This window comes from Perissodus microlepis, chromosome 5, assembly GCF_051167445.1.
Source record: "Perissodus microlepis isolate ML-2025 ecotype Zambia chromosome 5, ASM5116744v1, whole genome shotgun sequence".
Taxonomy (NCBI): Eukaryota; Metazoa; Chordata; class Actinopteri; order Cichliformes; family Cichlidae; genus Perissodus; species Perissodus microlepis.
Window position 1 is genome coordinate 32351846 of NC_140465.1, and position 17990 is coordinate 32369835.

The window sequence follows — 17990 nt, forward strand, 5'->3', positions numbered from 1 at the left end:
ATAAAAATGCTGCCGCCGCCTCTCTGTGCTCATCTCCTTCAGAGCAGCATAGAAAAAAGGGTCTTTTTATGCTCTTTCAGGCAGGTGCCCTTGGCTCTGATGTGTGCAAACACAGCTCATCACTTCAAAAAGCCAAGGGCTAGGGCTAAGGTGACCAAACGACATCTGTTGTCCCGTTTTATTGTTCTCTTTTCAGTCCCCCCTCCCCACCTATGTTACGTTCTTTTGCTGAAGGCAACACTCAAAAGGCACCTAAAGTCAAATCCTGTGCCACCTCTCTGTATGTTTCCCTTCTGGTTTATGGTGGACAGCAGAAAAGTTTAAACAATGTCAACACAAAATAATAAAGGTATGACTGTCAGAAATTTTAAATATTGTCTGCCAATGTGTCTTCTCTTGGAAACCTGATCTCTAACCCCCCCCAAAAAAAAGAAATATAAAAATAAACAGACAAAAAAAGCTCTACATAAAAATAAAAATATTGTCTTCACAGATTTATACATCAATCATTGTACATTTGTTGTGTATGTCTGCCGTCTTGAGCTGTAACCTGCTCAGAAATACCTAGGCTTGGGGCCAAAGTTGAAAATGCAGCAGCTGTTGTCCCATTTCATGCCTCAGTATCTCCATTTCTTTCAAGCTGGAGACTTGATTGTGTGGGAGGTAACGTGTTCAGAGGGCATCTTGCCTCTGAAATACTGAGTCACTTGTCCTCGTTGACTTAAAGACTCATACTCACTTGGGTTCTGCTATGAGTGGAATTTATTAGCCCATGCAGTTAGATTTACATAGATTAGGATATGAAGCTAAATTTCATGCAGCGGCTGATGCAGGTCAAGCACAGCACTAGCAAAGTACAAAAAACAGGTTTCCGAGTAGATTACTGTAAAGCACCGCTGACCTTGAACAATACTAAGTGTTGATAATAGCGTGCTGTCAAAAACCATTAGCAAATTTTATCAAAGGGCAGACAGACTATGATGGAGGGAATGTGAGTTGTCTCTAAGGAAAGTTCTGAAAAAGATGATGAATCCTAAGTGACTTCTATTAATATGCCTCAGGCAAAAAGTTGGGACAGAAACCAGACACATAATTAAGCCAGTATCTCCCCACAAGCACTACAACAGTGTGGTGAGAGAGCCAAGAAGCAAGCTAACCACAGAGATGCTCCTCTATCCACAACAAAGACTGGCACATGTACACAAACAGTCTGACACTATCACAACTGTGATTGCTTGCTGATTCTACTTTTTCTTCTAGCATACTTGTAGTGCAAGAGCTAGAAACTCATGGAAAATTAGTCCAAAAATAACATTGGATATGCAAAACAGAACAAAAGAATAGTATTTACAGAAGCAGCGGAAACAGTTTCATATCTAAATAGGGAGTGCTCTTACACAGTACACATAAACGTCTTTATTGATTCCCAGTTATACTGGGAATTAATATACTGAGCATCCTGTTACATGTACAGATGAGGTAATGTTTAATTTTCCTTTCAAATATGAGCAACAAAATCTCTTTATAATCATACTATTACTACTAATACTAAAAGTCAGTGAGACAAGGCAAACGAACAGAAATCCCTGCTTAGTGGAAGGTCAGCAGTTAAGAAGACTGTCTATATTGTGCCTATAATTTAGTTCTTGCAGCTACTTTGACAATAAGGATCATAGCATCAGTCAAGCAAGGGTTTTAGGTTTGAAATATATGATTTATATAATGTGGCGGGATTAAAAGTATACTTTTTTAGTTTAATTTTCAGTGTTCCTTGCAGCTACTCTGCTTATTAGCTGCTTTGCAAATAGCGAGTTTAGTTACAAGATGAGAGAGCAGTGACCAACTGACATTTTGTCTTCTAGGCCTTAAATATTATTTCCTAGTAATATGTAATATATCGAACAACATTTTGCATGTTTTTAGTAGTTTTTTTGATACTTTTGTAACAACTACAATTCTGCAATGGACTCATCCATGTACCGAATCTTCTAAACCGAAATCAAGAGGCTTCACTATCAACATAGGGATTACACTGCCACCTTGTGGTAATGTGTGTTATTGCATCAATCTCAGTTTTCCTTTTTTTTAAAAGTTGCATTTCTTTAAACGTGACAATGACAAAACCGTTGAATCACAATCTCCCGTGATCACTTTTTTTTCTACAACATTTGTTCTTCAGTAAAATCACTAGAATATTAATCGAATTCAAAGGTGGAAAACATTATACATAATACATGGCAGAACTTTAACTCAACCCACTTTAGAGTAGTCCACTCGCACCGAGAGCTTACTTCATTACTTCGTACCTTCAGACTTCAAAGATGTGTCTTGCATTTTTAAACTGGACTCACTGAATGATTCAATAAAGAGACAAAGACAATGTAAAATTCACTGTCATGCAGCTTTTTGAAAGAACCTCAGAACTCCAGTTTAGCACTTTCATTACTGCTATTATTATCTATTATTTGACTAATTGTAGAAAAATACCTTATTATATCATGACCAAATATCTTATATAGTCATATTTTATACATAGGAACCGTTTCATTCACACCTCTACTCTCTAATATCGTACATTAACATTTGCAGCTGATTGTGATTATGTGAAAAAAGGAGAATTTCTTAATTCAGTGTCAACCGAGTATATATGACACCTGTATTAATAGACACATTTTACTTTATCGCATATTACCAGGAAGATTTTTTTTTTGCATATTTCTAAAAATGAGCACAAACATCAGGGAAACGCTTTGAAGTAACTCTACTTCTTTATTTCATACTTCATGTCAAGATATGATTTCCATATGAAGTTATGTCTCATAACAAAAAAACATGTTCAAAGAATGAAGAGGAAAAATCGTGGCTCACAAAATAAAGGCATTCTCTCATAATATTCTTTACAAAGTCATCTTACAACAAATGGAAACAAGCGAGTTTCAGTTGTAACAGCAGAGTACCATAAATCAAATTTCCACACTAAACATCTGACTTTCACCTAACCGTCAAGTTATACAAGGTTTCATTGTTACAAAAGAACAAGAACGGTCTGTACATACAAATACAGTTAAGCTCCTGAGATTCTCTGTGGGACAGAGTCAGCGCTCTGCACCTTCACCACGGCGTTGTCAGCATCAGTGAAAATTTCAGCTGAAGTGAAACGGATTTAGTTTTCATAGCTTAATACCTGTATTTGTTGGAAACGGTGCTGGAAAGCATACTACTCCTGTCCCCTGATGCAAACATTACAGTGGTGGAGGTGTTCTGAGCAACATCTGACCTGCCATACACAGCTGGTGATATGAACAAGTGCCAAAGTGAAATTGCAGCCAGAAAAAAGCCCAAACTGAATGTTTCTGTGCTTACTGGATCCACCACCATCACTTTGCCTGTGTTCCTTCTAATGATTGGAAATGGCAAAAAAAAAGTAATGACCAGAGTTTAACTTTTTTTAAAAGTAAATATGACATGTGGGCGTTAGTGTAGTATTATCTCTTTTTCACAAACACAGTTACAAGCAATTACAATAACTTTCTCTTTAGCGACTTTGGTGATGCAAAGGTCTTGAAATACCTGAACAATATTTCAGTATTGCTTTGACAAAAATAATCATATGCTTTACAATATTCACCGACAGCACGACTCTTTGACACACATTCACACATATGATAATCTGACAAGAAGTTGGCGAGCAAATATTTATGTATACACCGGAGCTGCGGAGACGGCTCTTCCGTGGTCTACGGTCAGATTTTTCCTACAGGACGAAGACAGATGTTTTAGCGCTGGTACTATTACACTGTTTACAATTACCACCACCTCCTCCCAAGCTTAGATTTATACACATCAAAGTGAGGATATTGGTACATGGGGGGAAATATCTTTATACCTCATTGTTCTTTAATCTCCTGTGTTTGTTCTCGTATGCCTCCCTTTCATAACTTCCACGCTGCCACCAGAGAACAAACGGAGATCAATCAGTTTTTTTCCACCCCTCACACATCCAAGATTTTGGTTTTTGGACGATGAGAAACACGTTTCCATCTGCTAGGGAGATCTGTTCATCCAATTAATGCATTCAAGAGGAGTCCTTCTGTTCTTTGCCAAAGCCAAAGTCCCAGTTGACATATCACTCAAACAGTTATCCATAATCTGTCCTTTTTTATCTGCCAAAGAGTATGTTGAAAAATCTGTTATCCTAACTTAACCCACAAATAGTTCCCTCATGCTGCTGTTTCAGTTCTTCACGGTTTTTGAAGAGGGTAGGTGACACATGCACCGCCAAGGTCCTTTGCCTCCTAGTGTCCGTTCGTCTCAGGGGCCGAGGCAGGGGTGGAGGGAGTGGATGAACGCGAAGCGACTGAAGCCTTCTCCCCACCTGGACTGCAGACTGAAGGCACACTGTCAGGAACTTTGACCCCAGCCAGACCAACAGGAGACACGACGGTGGCGGCCGATGCTGCTGTAGCCACGGCAGCCACTCTGCTTGCAGGTACCGGTTTGGGTTGAGCCTGAAGTCCTGGGCTGCAGATGAGGTGATGTCTCTCCCAGTCTTTGTGCTGGCAGAAAGACCCACAGTAGCGAGCGGCGTTGCAGCCGCTGCACGTCTCGCTAGCTTTGCGACCACAGTTCCAGCAACACTAATGAGAGAGGAAAGATATAGTTCATTTCTATCTCTCACTTGTACAAACTGCATTTGTATTCTTTAATTTTTAAATAAACCCCTTACAAAACAAAACTACAGTAATTTGTTGGACCATTTGGGGGCAGCAGAAGCAAACGCGGCAATGAATTGGAGTAATCATTGTGAACTTGTATGCATACAGCTGTCTCAGCAGATTCAGCAACTAAAGCATTCATTTTGAGTAATTTTTCTGCCCTCCCACCGAGTCCCATATGGACTCTTTACTAAATCATGTGAGGCCCTTCAACATGTTCAAAAAAATCCATGTGTGGAATCATCACGATAAACACAGCGCTTTATCGTGCGCTTTATTTTCCACTTTAATCTAGTCATTTGCACCACTGTTATTGCTTTATTACACTATTAATCTGTAATTGCTATTAAAAATGCCCAAAAGACTGTAACTCTAAATTATGTATACTTGGACATTTAAGTGCATGCATACATGCATACATACATATAAAACACACATATATGTACACACACATCTTGTTGCTGTAGTTTCTCTGCAGTTCTTGCTCACCTCACTGGAGTCCTCTTGTTCATTAATGACCATGATGGCATCTTCTTGAGCCTTCCGCTTGGCCTCAGCCACAGTCTTTTCCATCTTGGCCCTCTCAGCAGCAATCATCTCAAATGCTTTCTGCTCAGCCTCTGCTACAGCTTTCTGAACCTCTTCCATGGCCTGACGCTTAACTTCATTCACCGCTTCTTCTATAGTTCAGAGAAGACAAGAGATTTAGGTGGGGCTCACCTTGTTTTTACTGTGCACACTTGCATAAGTAAAGCACACAGCAATCTGCTAAGTGTGTCAAAATATTACTTTCCTAAATGCAACAACTGGTTGAGTCTTTATACTAATTTTGTTTCATGTTCTTACCAGCTTTTCTCCAGATTTCATCTGTAACATATGCTGAGCCTGGCCGTGGAGCAAAATCACGCTGAGAGTCTGCAGGGGAGGCAGAAACGGAAGCAATTAGCACCTGCCGGGGCTTTGAAACTTCATATATTTATTTATTTTCATTTATTTATACTGGGGCTGACACTCCTTGAAGGTGATGGGGGCATATTAAAAAAAAAAGGCCTGATAGACAGACAGTAATAGTTTCTTTGTCATCTTGACATTTATTCTGTCACTGGTGCAAACAATTCCGAATATCTAGGCCACACAACCAATGTTATTGTTAGTTATCAGAGTCCTGGATGGATCTGCGATCTGACAGCTTCAGAAAGGAATGTGTTTGGCTTGGAGAGAAATGCAGACCATCAAGCTGTGTCAATACTCTGTTTCTTCCCTCAAATCTGTCTCCCTGAATCGTAATTCATTCCTAACTCACTACTGGGCTCTGCCTCTCTAATACTGCTGCCTTTCTTATCTCCTTTTTCCGCTTCCTTCTCCATCACTCACAGCTGATCTCGCCACCTCTTTCTCTTTTTGCCTTCATTTACATCCCTTCTCTTCACCAAGCCTTTATACACCCCCACTATAGCAGACCAAGCCTAGGCAAGCAGGCAGGCTTTCCGACTGGGAGCCCAGATGGTGCTCTGGCGAGTCAGCTAGCTCTGGGTCTCTGTGCCTGCAGGACGGCAGGACGGCCCTTCTGTGGCCGATATGGCGGAGGCCAATCCTGGCACCTGTCTGTGACTATGGAGCAGCAGGGGGATGGCAAGGCTGGCACGCAGAAAGAACACTGCCAGTACACAGCAGACTGAGGGACTAACTGTGGATGGACTCACTAACACGCTGACGTGTGACTTCGGCGCAGTTCTATTAATGACCACTAGATGATGTAATGACTATGAAACAGAAATGACTGGACATTTGCATCGCCTAAATTAATCTCAGGATGCCCAGATCATTATGTGCTATTATTCACAATGCTTGTAGTTTATCTAGCATCATTATCCCAGAGTGAACAACCCATGGTTATATTTCTTTAGAAAAGACATTTGCTTACCCATTCTAAAGTTCATTTAATGAACTGATCTCAAAATAAATAACACTTTTAAAAGGAAATGGAAACATCAGTCTTTTAAACTGAATTGAACTGTTAATCCTTACTAGGAGGTTAAATATGAAGTTTAGAGCATGTGCAACATCAAGCATTATATAAATTTGGTTTCTTTCTGAAAATCATGAAACATTTACTGTAGTAAAGCAGCAAGCGTAAACAATGAAAAATTATTGGTCCCTGACAAAAGCGAAACCCAAAAAAAACAGTGGTACCCACCCGACTCAGAAGAGTGAGGGCTGTGCGTCTTGGAGAATGGAGCAGATGCCGGTCCTCCTTTGCGCGGGTCTTCCTGCTCGCTCGAACGTCGTCTCCAGTAGTTAAGCTCCTCACGATCTGACTCCTGGCATCGTCTGAGAACGCTCACTGACCGCCGTGTCTTTTCTACCATGTCCACAATACAGTTCAACACCTTGATGACGACAAACAACATTTTATTAATTGAGATGGCTTTTAGCTACTTGAGGAATTATTTAAATCTTACATCATTAAGCAACTATTTAATAGCTATGTCTGAAGTTTCAAAAAGTACTTATTTCATCAAATCAAGAACCAGTTTCACAAACCATCTCCTTGACTTGGTAGAATTTCATCCCAGTAAGCAGTTAAACATAAATACCTTGTTTTAATGCCTAAAACACATTGACTTATGTTAATAATTGTAATTTCCCAGCAACCTTTTGTGTCTTTGCTATGTTTCTTCTCCTTGTAACCTTTTTAATAACCTGACCATTTATCTCCTGGAAAGGTAGTTCAGGATGTCTTAATCACAATCCATTAAGAAACTCATTAACGTCCACATTCACAGACCTATTGCATAACCCTTTCTTGACTTTATATTTATATTTTACTTCAAATTACCTACAAGCCTTTTTTGCCAATAAATCACACAATCATACAGTCTATTATTTCAATAGGTACCTATGGCAAAGTGTCTTGCTGAGGGAGCATTTCCTACATCATGGCAAGTCTAAGTTCCCCTTAACAGCTTATAATAATAATAATAATAATAATAATTATAATAATAATTATAATAATAAGCTTAATAATGAACCCCCAATAAAATGTTTGAACCCATACCAAATAAATTAATTGCAGCTTATAAACCAATGATGTCTTATCAGAAAGTTCTGGCCTACCGATTATGTGTGCTTTTAAGCTGTGATAGATTGCTTTAGTGGTAAACCCCAGTAAAACAAATCACATTCTTTCTGTATCAAAAATCAACAGCACCAGTGGTGCCTGTCCGCAGACTTACATGGTCCAGATGCCTCCATTCATCAGCCCACTCTCTGTCTGTCAGTCTGTGGTCCACTGGCTCCTCACGGTAGCCCCCATTAGTGCCTGATTGAATCACACACAAGACAAACCACAGGCCATCATGATTAAGATTCTTCTTAATGCAAGAGAAGCCACAAGTGACAGTGAGTCAAAAACACCTATGCATGTCTATATATGGTAAATAAGTGCTTCTGTTAAAATTACAAAAAACATATTTACATTAAACTTGAAGACAATTTTATCATTTCCCACCATGAGAAACTAAACAAATTTAAAAGTACTAAATCGAGGCTATTAGCTAAAACTCGAACACACGACAATTAAGGATGACAAAAGGAGTTTTATTTATTTTATTTTTGTTTATGCCTTGATTGAGGGCAGGTGAACATGCAGAGGCAAGAAGATAAAGGGACAGTGAGAAACAAAGATTGAGCGAAAGTGAAAAAGAGACCCCTGTGATATAAAACAGACTCCCAGCGCCCAGAGCTCCAGAGCTTGCACACATCTGGAAGTCAGCTGTCAACCACACACTCACATACACCCAAAACTTCTCCCTTAGCACCTCCCCTCCTGGAGCTCACAGCATTCCAGTAGGGAGACACTCAGGCTGAGTGGAGTGGCTCCACTTCTAAACACAACCAGCCGTTCTGACACTCATTGTAGACTATTACGGCTACACGCACACACACACAAAAACAAAGCTAATCTGATTCAAATCCAGTCATTACACTGTGACATCAGCAATATCCAAATACATTTAACAGTAATCAGCGTTTGCACACAAGTTTGTACTCACACAGAGGCTAAAAAACATCCACATGTTCATGCAAGTAGACCCACGCTGTCTACAAAGATGCAAACCACAATCTCTTAAAAATTTGGTAAGAAAGAGCCAACAAGACCCTGCACACAAGGGTTGTTTAGGAGAGCAATGATACCCTCATGCACACTGCCTTCTCAACATCTTCGCTACTTCTGGTTCTCATCAGTGTCCATCAGTTCAAAGCCACCAGTGTGTGGACTGATGTGTTTATGCGTGAGTGTGTGCCTATGAGTTAAGTGGCGGCAGGCGGTCGGGAGGCTGTCAGACAGGGGACTAAGGACTCATAAACACAGCACCTCTACCAGGAACATATCAAGGTGTGTGTCTGTATGTGTGTATGTGTGCTACCGATGTTTCCACTGAGTGCTGACAAGCCCCAAATGAAGGCTAGATATACACCAGAGTACATCCAGCTCTCCCTGCCTGGACAGTATGGCTCTGTTTATATACATACGTGGACTCCTGAGATATATGGGTCTTGCCTACACAAACACACAGACCACCCATTATCACATATAGAATATGATATTTGTGTGCATCTGTCTTCATGCAAGTATGTTCATTTCTAAATATGGTTAGCAGCTACTTGCATTCAAACTACTGTAAAGAGCCAATAAAGTTCTGTTGTACGGATGTTCTACAGAAATGTGCAAACAAGTTTGACACTACACACTTGTATATTTGGTTCACAAGGATGCCTACAACACTTATTCACTGCTGCCACAAAGGCTACAACTGAGACTGAATATGCATCACCTTATCACCCACAATGTAGACTGGAAACACCTTCAGAAATGAAGTTCATCAGGAATATCCTTACACTGAGTTTGCATCACATACCAGGAAGTCGTGGCCTGTCTTTGAGTTCGCGGATCTCCAAAACACGTTGGCTGTGCTCACGGTGCAGGATGTGAGGTGCTGCGATGTCATCCAGGGCGTAATGCTGCAAGGGTGGAGGGGTTGGGTGAAGCTGGGCGGTCAGTGGCAATGGGTGAGCAGGGCTGTGTCGGGGAGCTGGGCTGATGGTGCAAATCCGCTTTGCGGCAGGCTCCATAGCTACAGGTGGGCGTTCACGGAAACCGTTCTCTTTAGCCCTGAGGGGGAGACAGGAGTGACTTAATGTAGCTCTCTCACTGTTTACCTATATACTCTATATATTATAGGTCTTTTTTATGCATTTATCTAACCTGCTTGGGCTGTGTCTCTTGGTTCCAGGCTCTGGAGGCTCCATCAGGAGCTCAGAGGAGTCTGGAGAAGATGCCAGAGTGGTGCTTAGCAGGAGGTGCTCATGCTGGGACAAGTACTGAGCTGGGGTCTGCTTGGCTGCCCGTGCACAGTGGAGCAACTCCCTCTGCAGCAAAGGGAGGTTTGCCTGACAAGAAAGAAATTATACTTGTTAAGTTTGATTATGATTTGCAGGTAAAGTTATTTTCATAGAGCACAGATGAACCCATGTATAAGTAGACTTTGGCCACTACTCGCTCCTATATCAATGAGCATTGATTTTACTCATTCAAAGACGAACGCAGACAGAAAGAGAGAAACACCAGAAAACCTGATAGTGACAAAACAGGAGGGGAGATCTGGACCAAACACACCAGAACTATCCTAGTCAGACTACGTTCATGCTGCAACAGAGCCAACAGATACAGTGCAGATCTGCCTCCTGGGGAAGACGCCTGGCTGGAAGAAAATTGGTTTTAAGGGGGGCAGTGACTCCTTGGGGTCTGGCTGTAAGGCTAGATCTGTGTCTGGGTGCTGTTCTCCGGCTGCCTCCAAGGAGGCTGCGGCTTTCCTAATTCAAATGAAAATCAGAATTTTCTAAGCTGCAACTGATGTTGGTTATGAACCTCTTGCAAGCAGCATGTGTGCAGAGCATAATGTGTTGGTCACAGCAAAGGTATGCGTGATGATACAGAGGCTTAGAAATTTAGAAACATTTCAAAACAAATGATACACAGACTTCTCCCTAATTCCTCATCCCCTCAGTTTTTTTTTGTATTTATCTGGGACTGTCTCCATCCAATCTTTCCATCTCTCTTTTGTTCCCTGCATTTCCCTAATTAGGAACAGACTTCAGTGTGTTTGCAATTACACCACTTCCTTGCTCCCTCCTCTCCCTCTTCTTGAGCAACCAACTAAATAACCATCCGTTTTCATTTTGTGACTGACCTCTTATTATTATTTAGTATTTTAAACTACATATAGCATTAGTTAAACATCACTTTACTACTCTGCAAAGACCTAGATCTTTTTGTCCATTGAAACAAACATTCCTCTATGCCTCTATGAGCTGATCCTTACAGTATCGCTTGTAGTTCCCCTATAGACGCAGGCACTTCTGCTTTACGATCGCCTCTCTATAATATCCCTGGGCTCTCCTTTTTTTTCTGTTTCCCATGCTCCTCTGCATCCCTTCTTTCCCTGGGGCCCCAGCTAGCGGACACATGTGCTATGTGTCAGTTGAGCATCGGGTTCTCTGGGCTTCAGCAGGGCGGATGCTAGATTGGCGGCGCCTTGGCAGCTGAATGCTCTTTTAACGGGACAACGGCTCCATATGGCGCAGTGGAGACCATAAAAAAGGAAGGGAACACTTTATAGGCATGTTTCACACTTCCGAGTTCCCACTTTTCCCTCTCTCCTTCTCATCCACTTCTCTGTCTTTTCTACATTTTCTACAGATCTTGTCCCAACTGCTCCATCTCTCTCTTAAGAGAGACTCCAGCAGTTGTCATTAAATAGTGAGAATGCCACATCATTGCAATAAATCAGTAAAACAACAAAAACAGAGCATTCTTGTCTCAGCCACCAAAAGTCTTGATTAACTTTTTCCCCATTCGCAAGTAAGATAGTGTCCGCTAACGTCTGAGAAATGTACATTTTTATCATCACCTATTGAGTGCGATGGTGCATGCAGATGTCCAAATGCCTGCCTGTTTTTCGTGACTGTGCGGACTCGTCCGTGTAAAATTTACATCACAATGCACGAACTATGTATGCTCCCCAGGCAGCGGACTTCAAAGAAGTATAAAAGGAATGAATAGCTGTCCACAAGAGAGTATAATCAAGGATTTAGACAAACAGACAGAAGGGCTCCAGAGATAACCAAGAAGTAAGTGTAAAAAAAAGCCGCTTTTTATAGCTTGAAGTCCAGTTATACAAGATTTATGGGATGCTTTACTGCGAGGAGCTACTAAAAGTATACACTTGCAGACTTCCCTGGTTACAGAGGGGCTCAAGAGGCTGTTAACACACGGTCATCTGTTGCTTGTCAAGTCAACACGTAAATCTTGACGGTTACTTTGAACCTGAAATGGCCAATTCAATTAACCAAAATACACTTCGGCAACTATCTGATGGGCAACTTTACACCACAAGGTGTAAAACCATTTAACTCAACGGAGGAAGAATACTAGTGCTGTAAAAAGAAAAGGGAAGTAATTCCATGCAGAACTGCACAAAGCAAATACAGAAAGATGGGAAAAGGAGGGGGTGGAGGCATGTTTACCTTGAGAAAAGGAATAACAAAGGGTCGTAAGGGGAAGTTGGTAGCCTCCTGAAGCCGTGAGTGAAACTCCTCAATGGTAACTGTTGAATTCTAAAAGATAGGAAAAGGGAAGGTTTAATTTAAATGCATTTCTATAAAATGTTGACTTGTTTTTCTCTTCAGTATGCCATAATAGAATTTACCACAAGGGCCAGAACTAGGCTTCGGACGCTGTCTCCAATCTCAGGAGAAATGTCGTTGCCAAACTGCTGCAGTGTGGTCAAGAAACGTTTCAGCTTGCTCAGCTGGCGTGCCCCACAGGTGGCTGGCAGCTGCTGGTTAGCCAGCGATGAGGAAGAGGAAGAGGACGGTCCATTGCTGTAACGCTGTGGTGGAGATGGCACTGCATTCAGTGTTGGTGGGGAATGATGATTCCCATTGGTCACTGGGGAAGGACGGAAAACCAACATGAAGAGGAGAGAAATCAAAATAAACCCTGCTGAGTGTGGTTACAACTCCAGCTTGTCTACAACTTTGGTTTGTGAAAAGGAACAAAGACTGAAGTGGAAACAAAAAGACAAGCTGGAAGAATGAGAGAAATTATAGATTTAATTATTACTCTTACATGCTGTGGTGGAAAAAGAGGCCGGTCGTGGGCCACTGGGGTTGACAGAAGGTAGGGGTGGCATAGTGGAGCTGGCGCTGCTGCTGGGGGCTGATCTGGAATGAGTCTTAGCATCCACAGGAGAACCGGGCATGGCAGGGCTCTTCTTCTCTCTACTGTCTGCAAAGAGGAAAGAAGGTAGGTGAGGTGAGGGCATCAGAAACCAGCAGGTCTATATGAGTGAACCAAAGTTAAATAACTGTAACTTGCTATGACATCCACAAAAATTAAAAAAAGAAGCACCACTTTAACTTTACCCCCCATTAGCTCAGTTGTTTAAATCAATTCAAAAGCGTCATGCCTATTGTTACAAAAGACAACAACAATGCCCAGCCCCCTCTCCTCAACCCACTTTGCATGATACAACACACACTGCCAGGGCACCAACCACCCTGCCCCCATCAAAGAGCCAGATGTCTGAAGTTTAGCCCCTCACTCTCACCCATTCAGATCAATAACAGAAGAAATGCTGAAGAAGGCCATTGTGTGGGAGTAGAATGCCTCCTCATTGAGCTCCCCAAGAAATAGGAGAGACAGAGAAAAAGGGACGGGCTATTTCACGCTTTACTAACAAGATCGACAAAGCTTTTGAATGTTAAATGCAACTTCTCAATATGCTATTGACGTTGAATGAGACCACCAGATAAGGGCTATGGAGAAAGTGTAATGGGGGGTGTAGTGGTGGGGAGATGTGGATCAGAAGCTGTCTTTGTCTTTTCGAGAACCATGAGGGCCGGATCCCGTCTCCATTTAGAGTGGATCAGACTTTTCTAACAGCTTCAAGAATTGACAATTAATAGACAAGCATGGTCTCACAGGTCATAGGTTAGCAGAAAGCAGCTTTTAAATGTGGGTTCATGGTTTTAGGGCTTTGGACTCAATAGCACCCTTTATTTCTTTTTCACAGCTATGAACTCTGGATGGCCTTCAGCCACGAGGTCCGAGTTTATAAAGGCTTAAGTCAAAAGGTTTAAGCTGTCAGTAGGTAACTCAAAGAAAACTGAAAAGAAGCCCACGGAATGAATAAAAGGTACTGTTGTGAGTGCAAAAAATGTGAAAACATGCAGAATTATTACAAAAACAAATGGATCTAAATGCAAAAGTGCAAATTTCCTCAAGTTTTGGCAACAAATCTCTTTTGCATCCTATGCTTGCACTTTCTCAATCTGCCCTGTGCAACTCATCTGTCATGTCTGCAACTCATTATACAGCTTTGACTGTTCTTCCTTCTGTTTTGCAGTCCTCTTAAAACTCTCTCCCTCGTACCATCTCATTCTTTCTCAGCCCCCGTGGCCTGCCTGCCATCACTCCACCTGTTCACGAACATAGGGGGCAGGAAGGAGGGATCTACGCAGACATTTGGACTGCCGTACCCACCACACACGCGGTCTGCCAGTGCACTGCAGGAAGCAGCCTGCAGCACGCACACACACCGGCTCCAAAGCTCCGCACACTCCATCCGTATGGCCAGGAAATTAGACTGACATCTCAATAACAGAATCAACGGGGCATATGGCCTCAGTGTCAACACTCTTACCAAGTAAACAACTTCATACGTACACAAAAGCCAGGATTGGAGAATTCAGCTTGAAGTGTATTCCCAAGTTCTTTGACACATTATGAACCATTAACCACTGGTTGTGAACAGTAGTTTGGATCCAAACTGACTGCCATCCTTGTAAGCACCATTTTGTGTTTGACTTTAACTGGCAGGCATGCATAATTCTGCAGAATGTAAACATAGCAACATATTGTATTTATATTCCTTACTGCATGACCTTTGAGTATGCAACAGAAACAAAGCTGCAGCAGTGTTCATGCAATCTTAAGATGTGGCACAGTCTGCTGTTAGCCATGCCAGAGGTAACAGCCAAAGCAGGAGACATCAGGTGTGTGTGCGTGTACTCCTGACAACCCTTAGAGAATTGCCTCTGCTTGTCAATTAGACAGCACACATAGCTAGATGACTTCATCTGGCTTGCGAGCACCTGAGTCCATGGTATAGTCACAGGGCTGTCTCGGGAGGCAGCTGTCACAGCAGCCACAAAACGCATATGCACAGAGTGCACAAAGTGGCCTAATGTTAACTCAGGTGAATATTGGCTTAGAGGAGGATGTGGGGTGTTTGTCTGGTCTAAATGCCACCTGTCATCCTTGCTTTAATGCAACAAAGGGAAGGTACACAAAGCTCCTCACCACACATCAACAGGATTACACGGAAATGCCACAATGAATAGGCAATACTTTTGAAAAAAGCAGATAGCACTGTTACCAGTGCTTACTAAAATATAAAACTGGGTACTCCATCAACTCATTTCTGGTGGATATAACCAAAAAGGATTACATGTTAAACTCACACCATATTGTGCTGCTGTTTTTCTATCTCACGTCTTCATGCACAAATAAGATAATCCATAATTTTACAATCTTGAAAGTTTCCTGACCTTAAGTGTTTGCTTTCTACAACAGTTGTTATCACAGAGATGAAAAATAAAATGCATCTGCAGTGATGGCTGTTGCTAGCCAGGTGTTCCTTGTTTGTTCAGCTTCAGGTGACGCTCATCTGCATTAAAACATTCAGCTGACTTTAATTGCTGCCTCTGCAAGTGATGATTCAGAACGAGGCTCAGAAAGAGAGGAAAGGGATAGAGAAACGTGACTATTCCTGTTGAGCCACCGCTGTAAAAGCAATCCATTAACTAATGAAATTGCAAATGAAAAGACAAATACACTTCCGAGAACATTTATCGACCTCCTTACATAAAGACGGGATGGATAAGCTATAACGAGTCCACAGAAATAAATCACACTTGATGTGGTGTATAAATAAATGGGTTCAGTGTAGGGCTGCCACGATTAGTCGACTAGTCACGATTACGTCGACTATCAAAATCGTCAACGACTGATTTAATAGTCGACTCGTCGTTTGAAGCTTTGTAAGATCCCAAAAGACGCAGGAATTAGTAGGATTTAAGAGTGTAATAACGGACTGAAACAGAAGATGGCAGCACTGCATGTACAAGGATGACAGCTGCCGTTAAACCCCGAAGAAGAAGAAACTGTGTCCCAGAATTCATAGCGCGACCCTGCTCAGTTTCCAACAATGGCGGCAGCTAGTTAGTTTTAATATTACTCTTATTATTCTTTCTGGGTCACAAAATAAACGTTTAACATATTTTCAGGCGAGAATGTAGCTGTGTAAACCTCAAATATCTGCTCAGTTCATCAAGACACCACATATTTTCAAAAGCGCTCCGACGTTTTCGGAGACGTCTGTTACCCACTAGCTCGATAGTTAGCCGGGGTTCAAGGGTCACTAGAGCCCGTGAGAACACCGGACTCCCGGCAAATCGTTTTCAAACCCACCGCCGTCTTTCGCTACTCAGGTTAAACATGATGTATAAGTCACTTAGATAACTTAAAAATGTTATTGTTTTTTAGTATTTTATTTGTTCCTGAGTAAATCTGTTTGGCTGAGATTAAAGTTATAGTTTTTACACAGCTGAATAAACGTCAAGCAGACAGCTGATTATCAGAAGTGAATATATAAATATCAAGAATATACTCTGGTGTCCTGTTATATTTTAGATAGCAAGGAGTTTATTAAACTTCACCGAAACAATCTGCAAATTTCATTAAAATTTAATAAACTATCATCTTGTCTTTATTTTTAGTTAGCACATACCTTAAACACTTAAAGCTGTAAGCTAATGATAGTTATATAAGAGCAGATGCTGCTGGTGCAATAAGCTGTATGTTTTACGTCCAATGGATGATGATCTGATTAGTCGACTAATCGCAAAAATAATCGGTGACTAGTCGACTATCAAAATAATCGTTTGTGGCAGCCCTAGTTCAGTGTAAGGGTTTATTAAGCTCATGTTTTAACTCTGAAGTCTAAACTCCCTGTGAGAGGCTGGCAGCTGTGAAGCATGTGTGTTTGTGCCGCTGTGCGGTGGTGTGTGTACTCGAACCACACTGCTCTCTGTCTTGTCACCGTAGATGAGGTGAGAGAAGATGTAACACAGACTGAACTAATTTATCAGTGAGCACAAAGAAAATTTGTGGCATGTGCAATGATACAAGTATGTAGGGTCAGGACACGCACATGTTAACGCAAACACACGCACATGAAAATAACCCTATGAATTCTTTTTTTCAAGAAATGCTGTCAAATATTCAGTTTTCTTATCATGAGTCAGACAAGAAGACATCAACAGGATGTTTTTTGGAGGTTTAGCCCAGCTGTGCGTACTATCTATGAGAAAGAAAGTCAAGCTTATTACCCTAGTTTTGCACGACAGTGCCTCACATCTCATCTGACTAAAAAAAGTATAAATATAGCAACTTATAAGTCTCATCAAAGTGAGAACCTTTGTGGTGACGGTGACATCTAACAGATGCAAGAGAACCGGAGTAACTACAACCCTATTTTCCTCTAACTTCAGTGCTTAGCTTCCTTTAACCTTTTCTACATTTTGTCCCAAGCATGGCTAAAAAAAATACTACACGAAATGACATTTCTAACTCTTAATTAAACAGCGCACAAGTATATCTTCCAAAATGCTGCCGTATTTCTGCAATCCTAATTATAGTCTACGAAGTCCTGAAGTGAAAGGATAACACATACTTTAAACAACTGACAGAGGCTTAGTATTCAACCAGTGAAACACTTTGAAAAAAAAAAAAGGAAAGCAATTGATTTCAAAATTAACCAGGTTCCCTCTCCTCCTCCTCCTTCTCCTCCTGTACCATATGGATCTAATCGGCCAAGAGCTGGCCAGCTGGGACCTCCAACAGTCACCTGTGAGAGAAGGGGGGGGGACTGCTGCAAACCCTTCCTTTAAGCCAAGGCAGCCCGGCCCACACACACAAACACATACACACATCTCTGCCTTCCCTCCAAGGAGAGGAGGAAGGAGGAGGGGGCACAGAGGGGAGGGGAGGCACGAGGCAGCTGAATGCGAGCGAGTGGACTTAAATGCTAGAGAGACAAAGGCTGCACCTGGTCCCCGTCCATCCGCGCACACAGCCACAATACA

The 17990-nt window shown here is 41.7% G+C and overlaps 1 protein-coding gene across 2 annotated transcripts in view; it reads right to left on the reverse strand.

Moving 5' to 3' along the window:
• Positions 1 to 2749: 2749 nt before the first annotated feature.
• Positions 2750 to 17990, reverse strand: part of cbfa2t2 (CBFA2/RUNX1 partner transcriptional co-repressor 2) — a 36085-nt gene continuing 20844 nt past the window's right edge. For both annotated transcript variants that reach the window (XM_084929430.1, XM_084929431.1), the window contains exons 2-11: positions 12910 to 13068; positions 12488 to 12729; positions 12306 to 12395; positions 9985 to 10169; positions 9638 to 9891; positions 7952 to 8037; positions 6913 to 7105; positions 5562 to 5630; positions 5205 to 5395; positions 2750 to 4637 (exon numbers count right to left, since the gene is read on the reverse strand). In XM_084929430.1, the coding sequence (XP_084785556.1) occupies positions 4296 to 4637; positions 5205 to 5395; positions 5562 to 5630; positions 6913 to 7105; positions 7952 to 8037; positions 9638 to 9891; positions 9985 to 10169; positions 12306 to 12395; positions 12488 to 12729; positions 12910 to 13068 (1811 nt within the window). In that variant the 3' untranslated portion in view covers positions 2750 to 4295. The remainder of the gene's footprint in view (positions 4638 to 5204; positions 5396 to 5561; positions 5631 to 6912; positions 7106 to 7951; positions 8038 to 9637; positions 9892 to 9984; positions 10170 to 12305; positions 12396 to 12487; positions 12730 to 12909; positions 13069 to 17990) is intronic.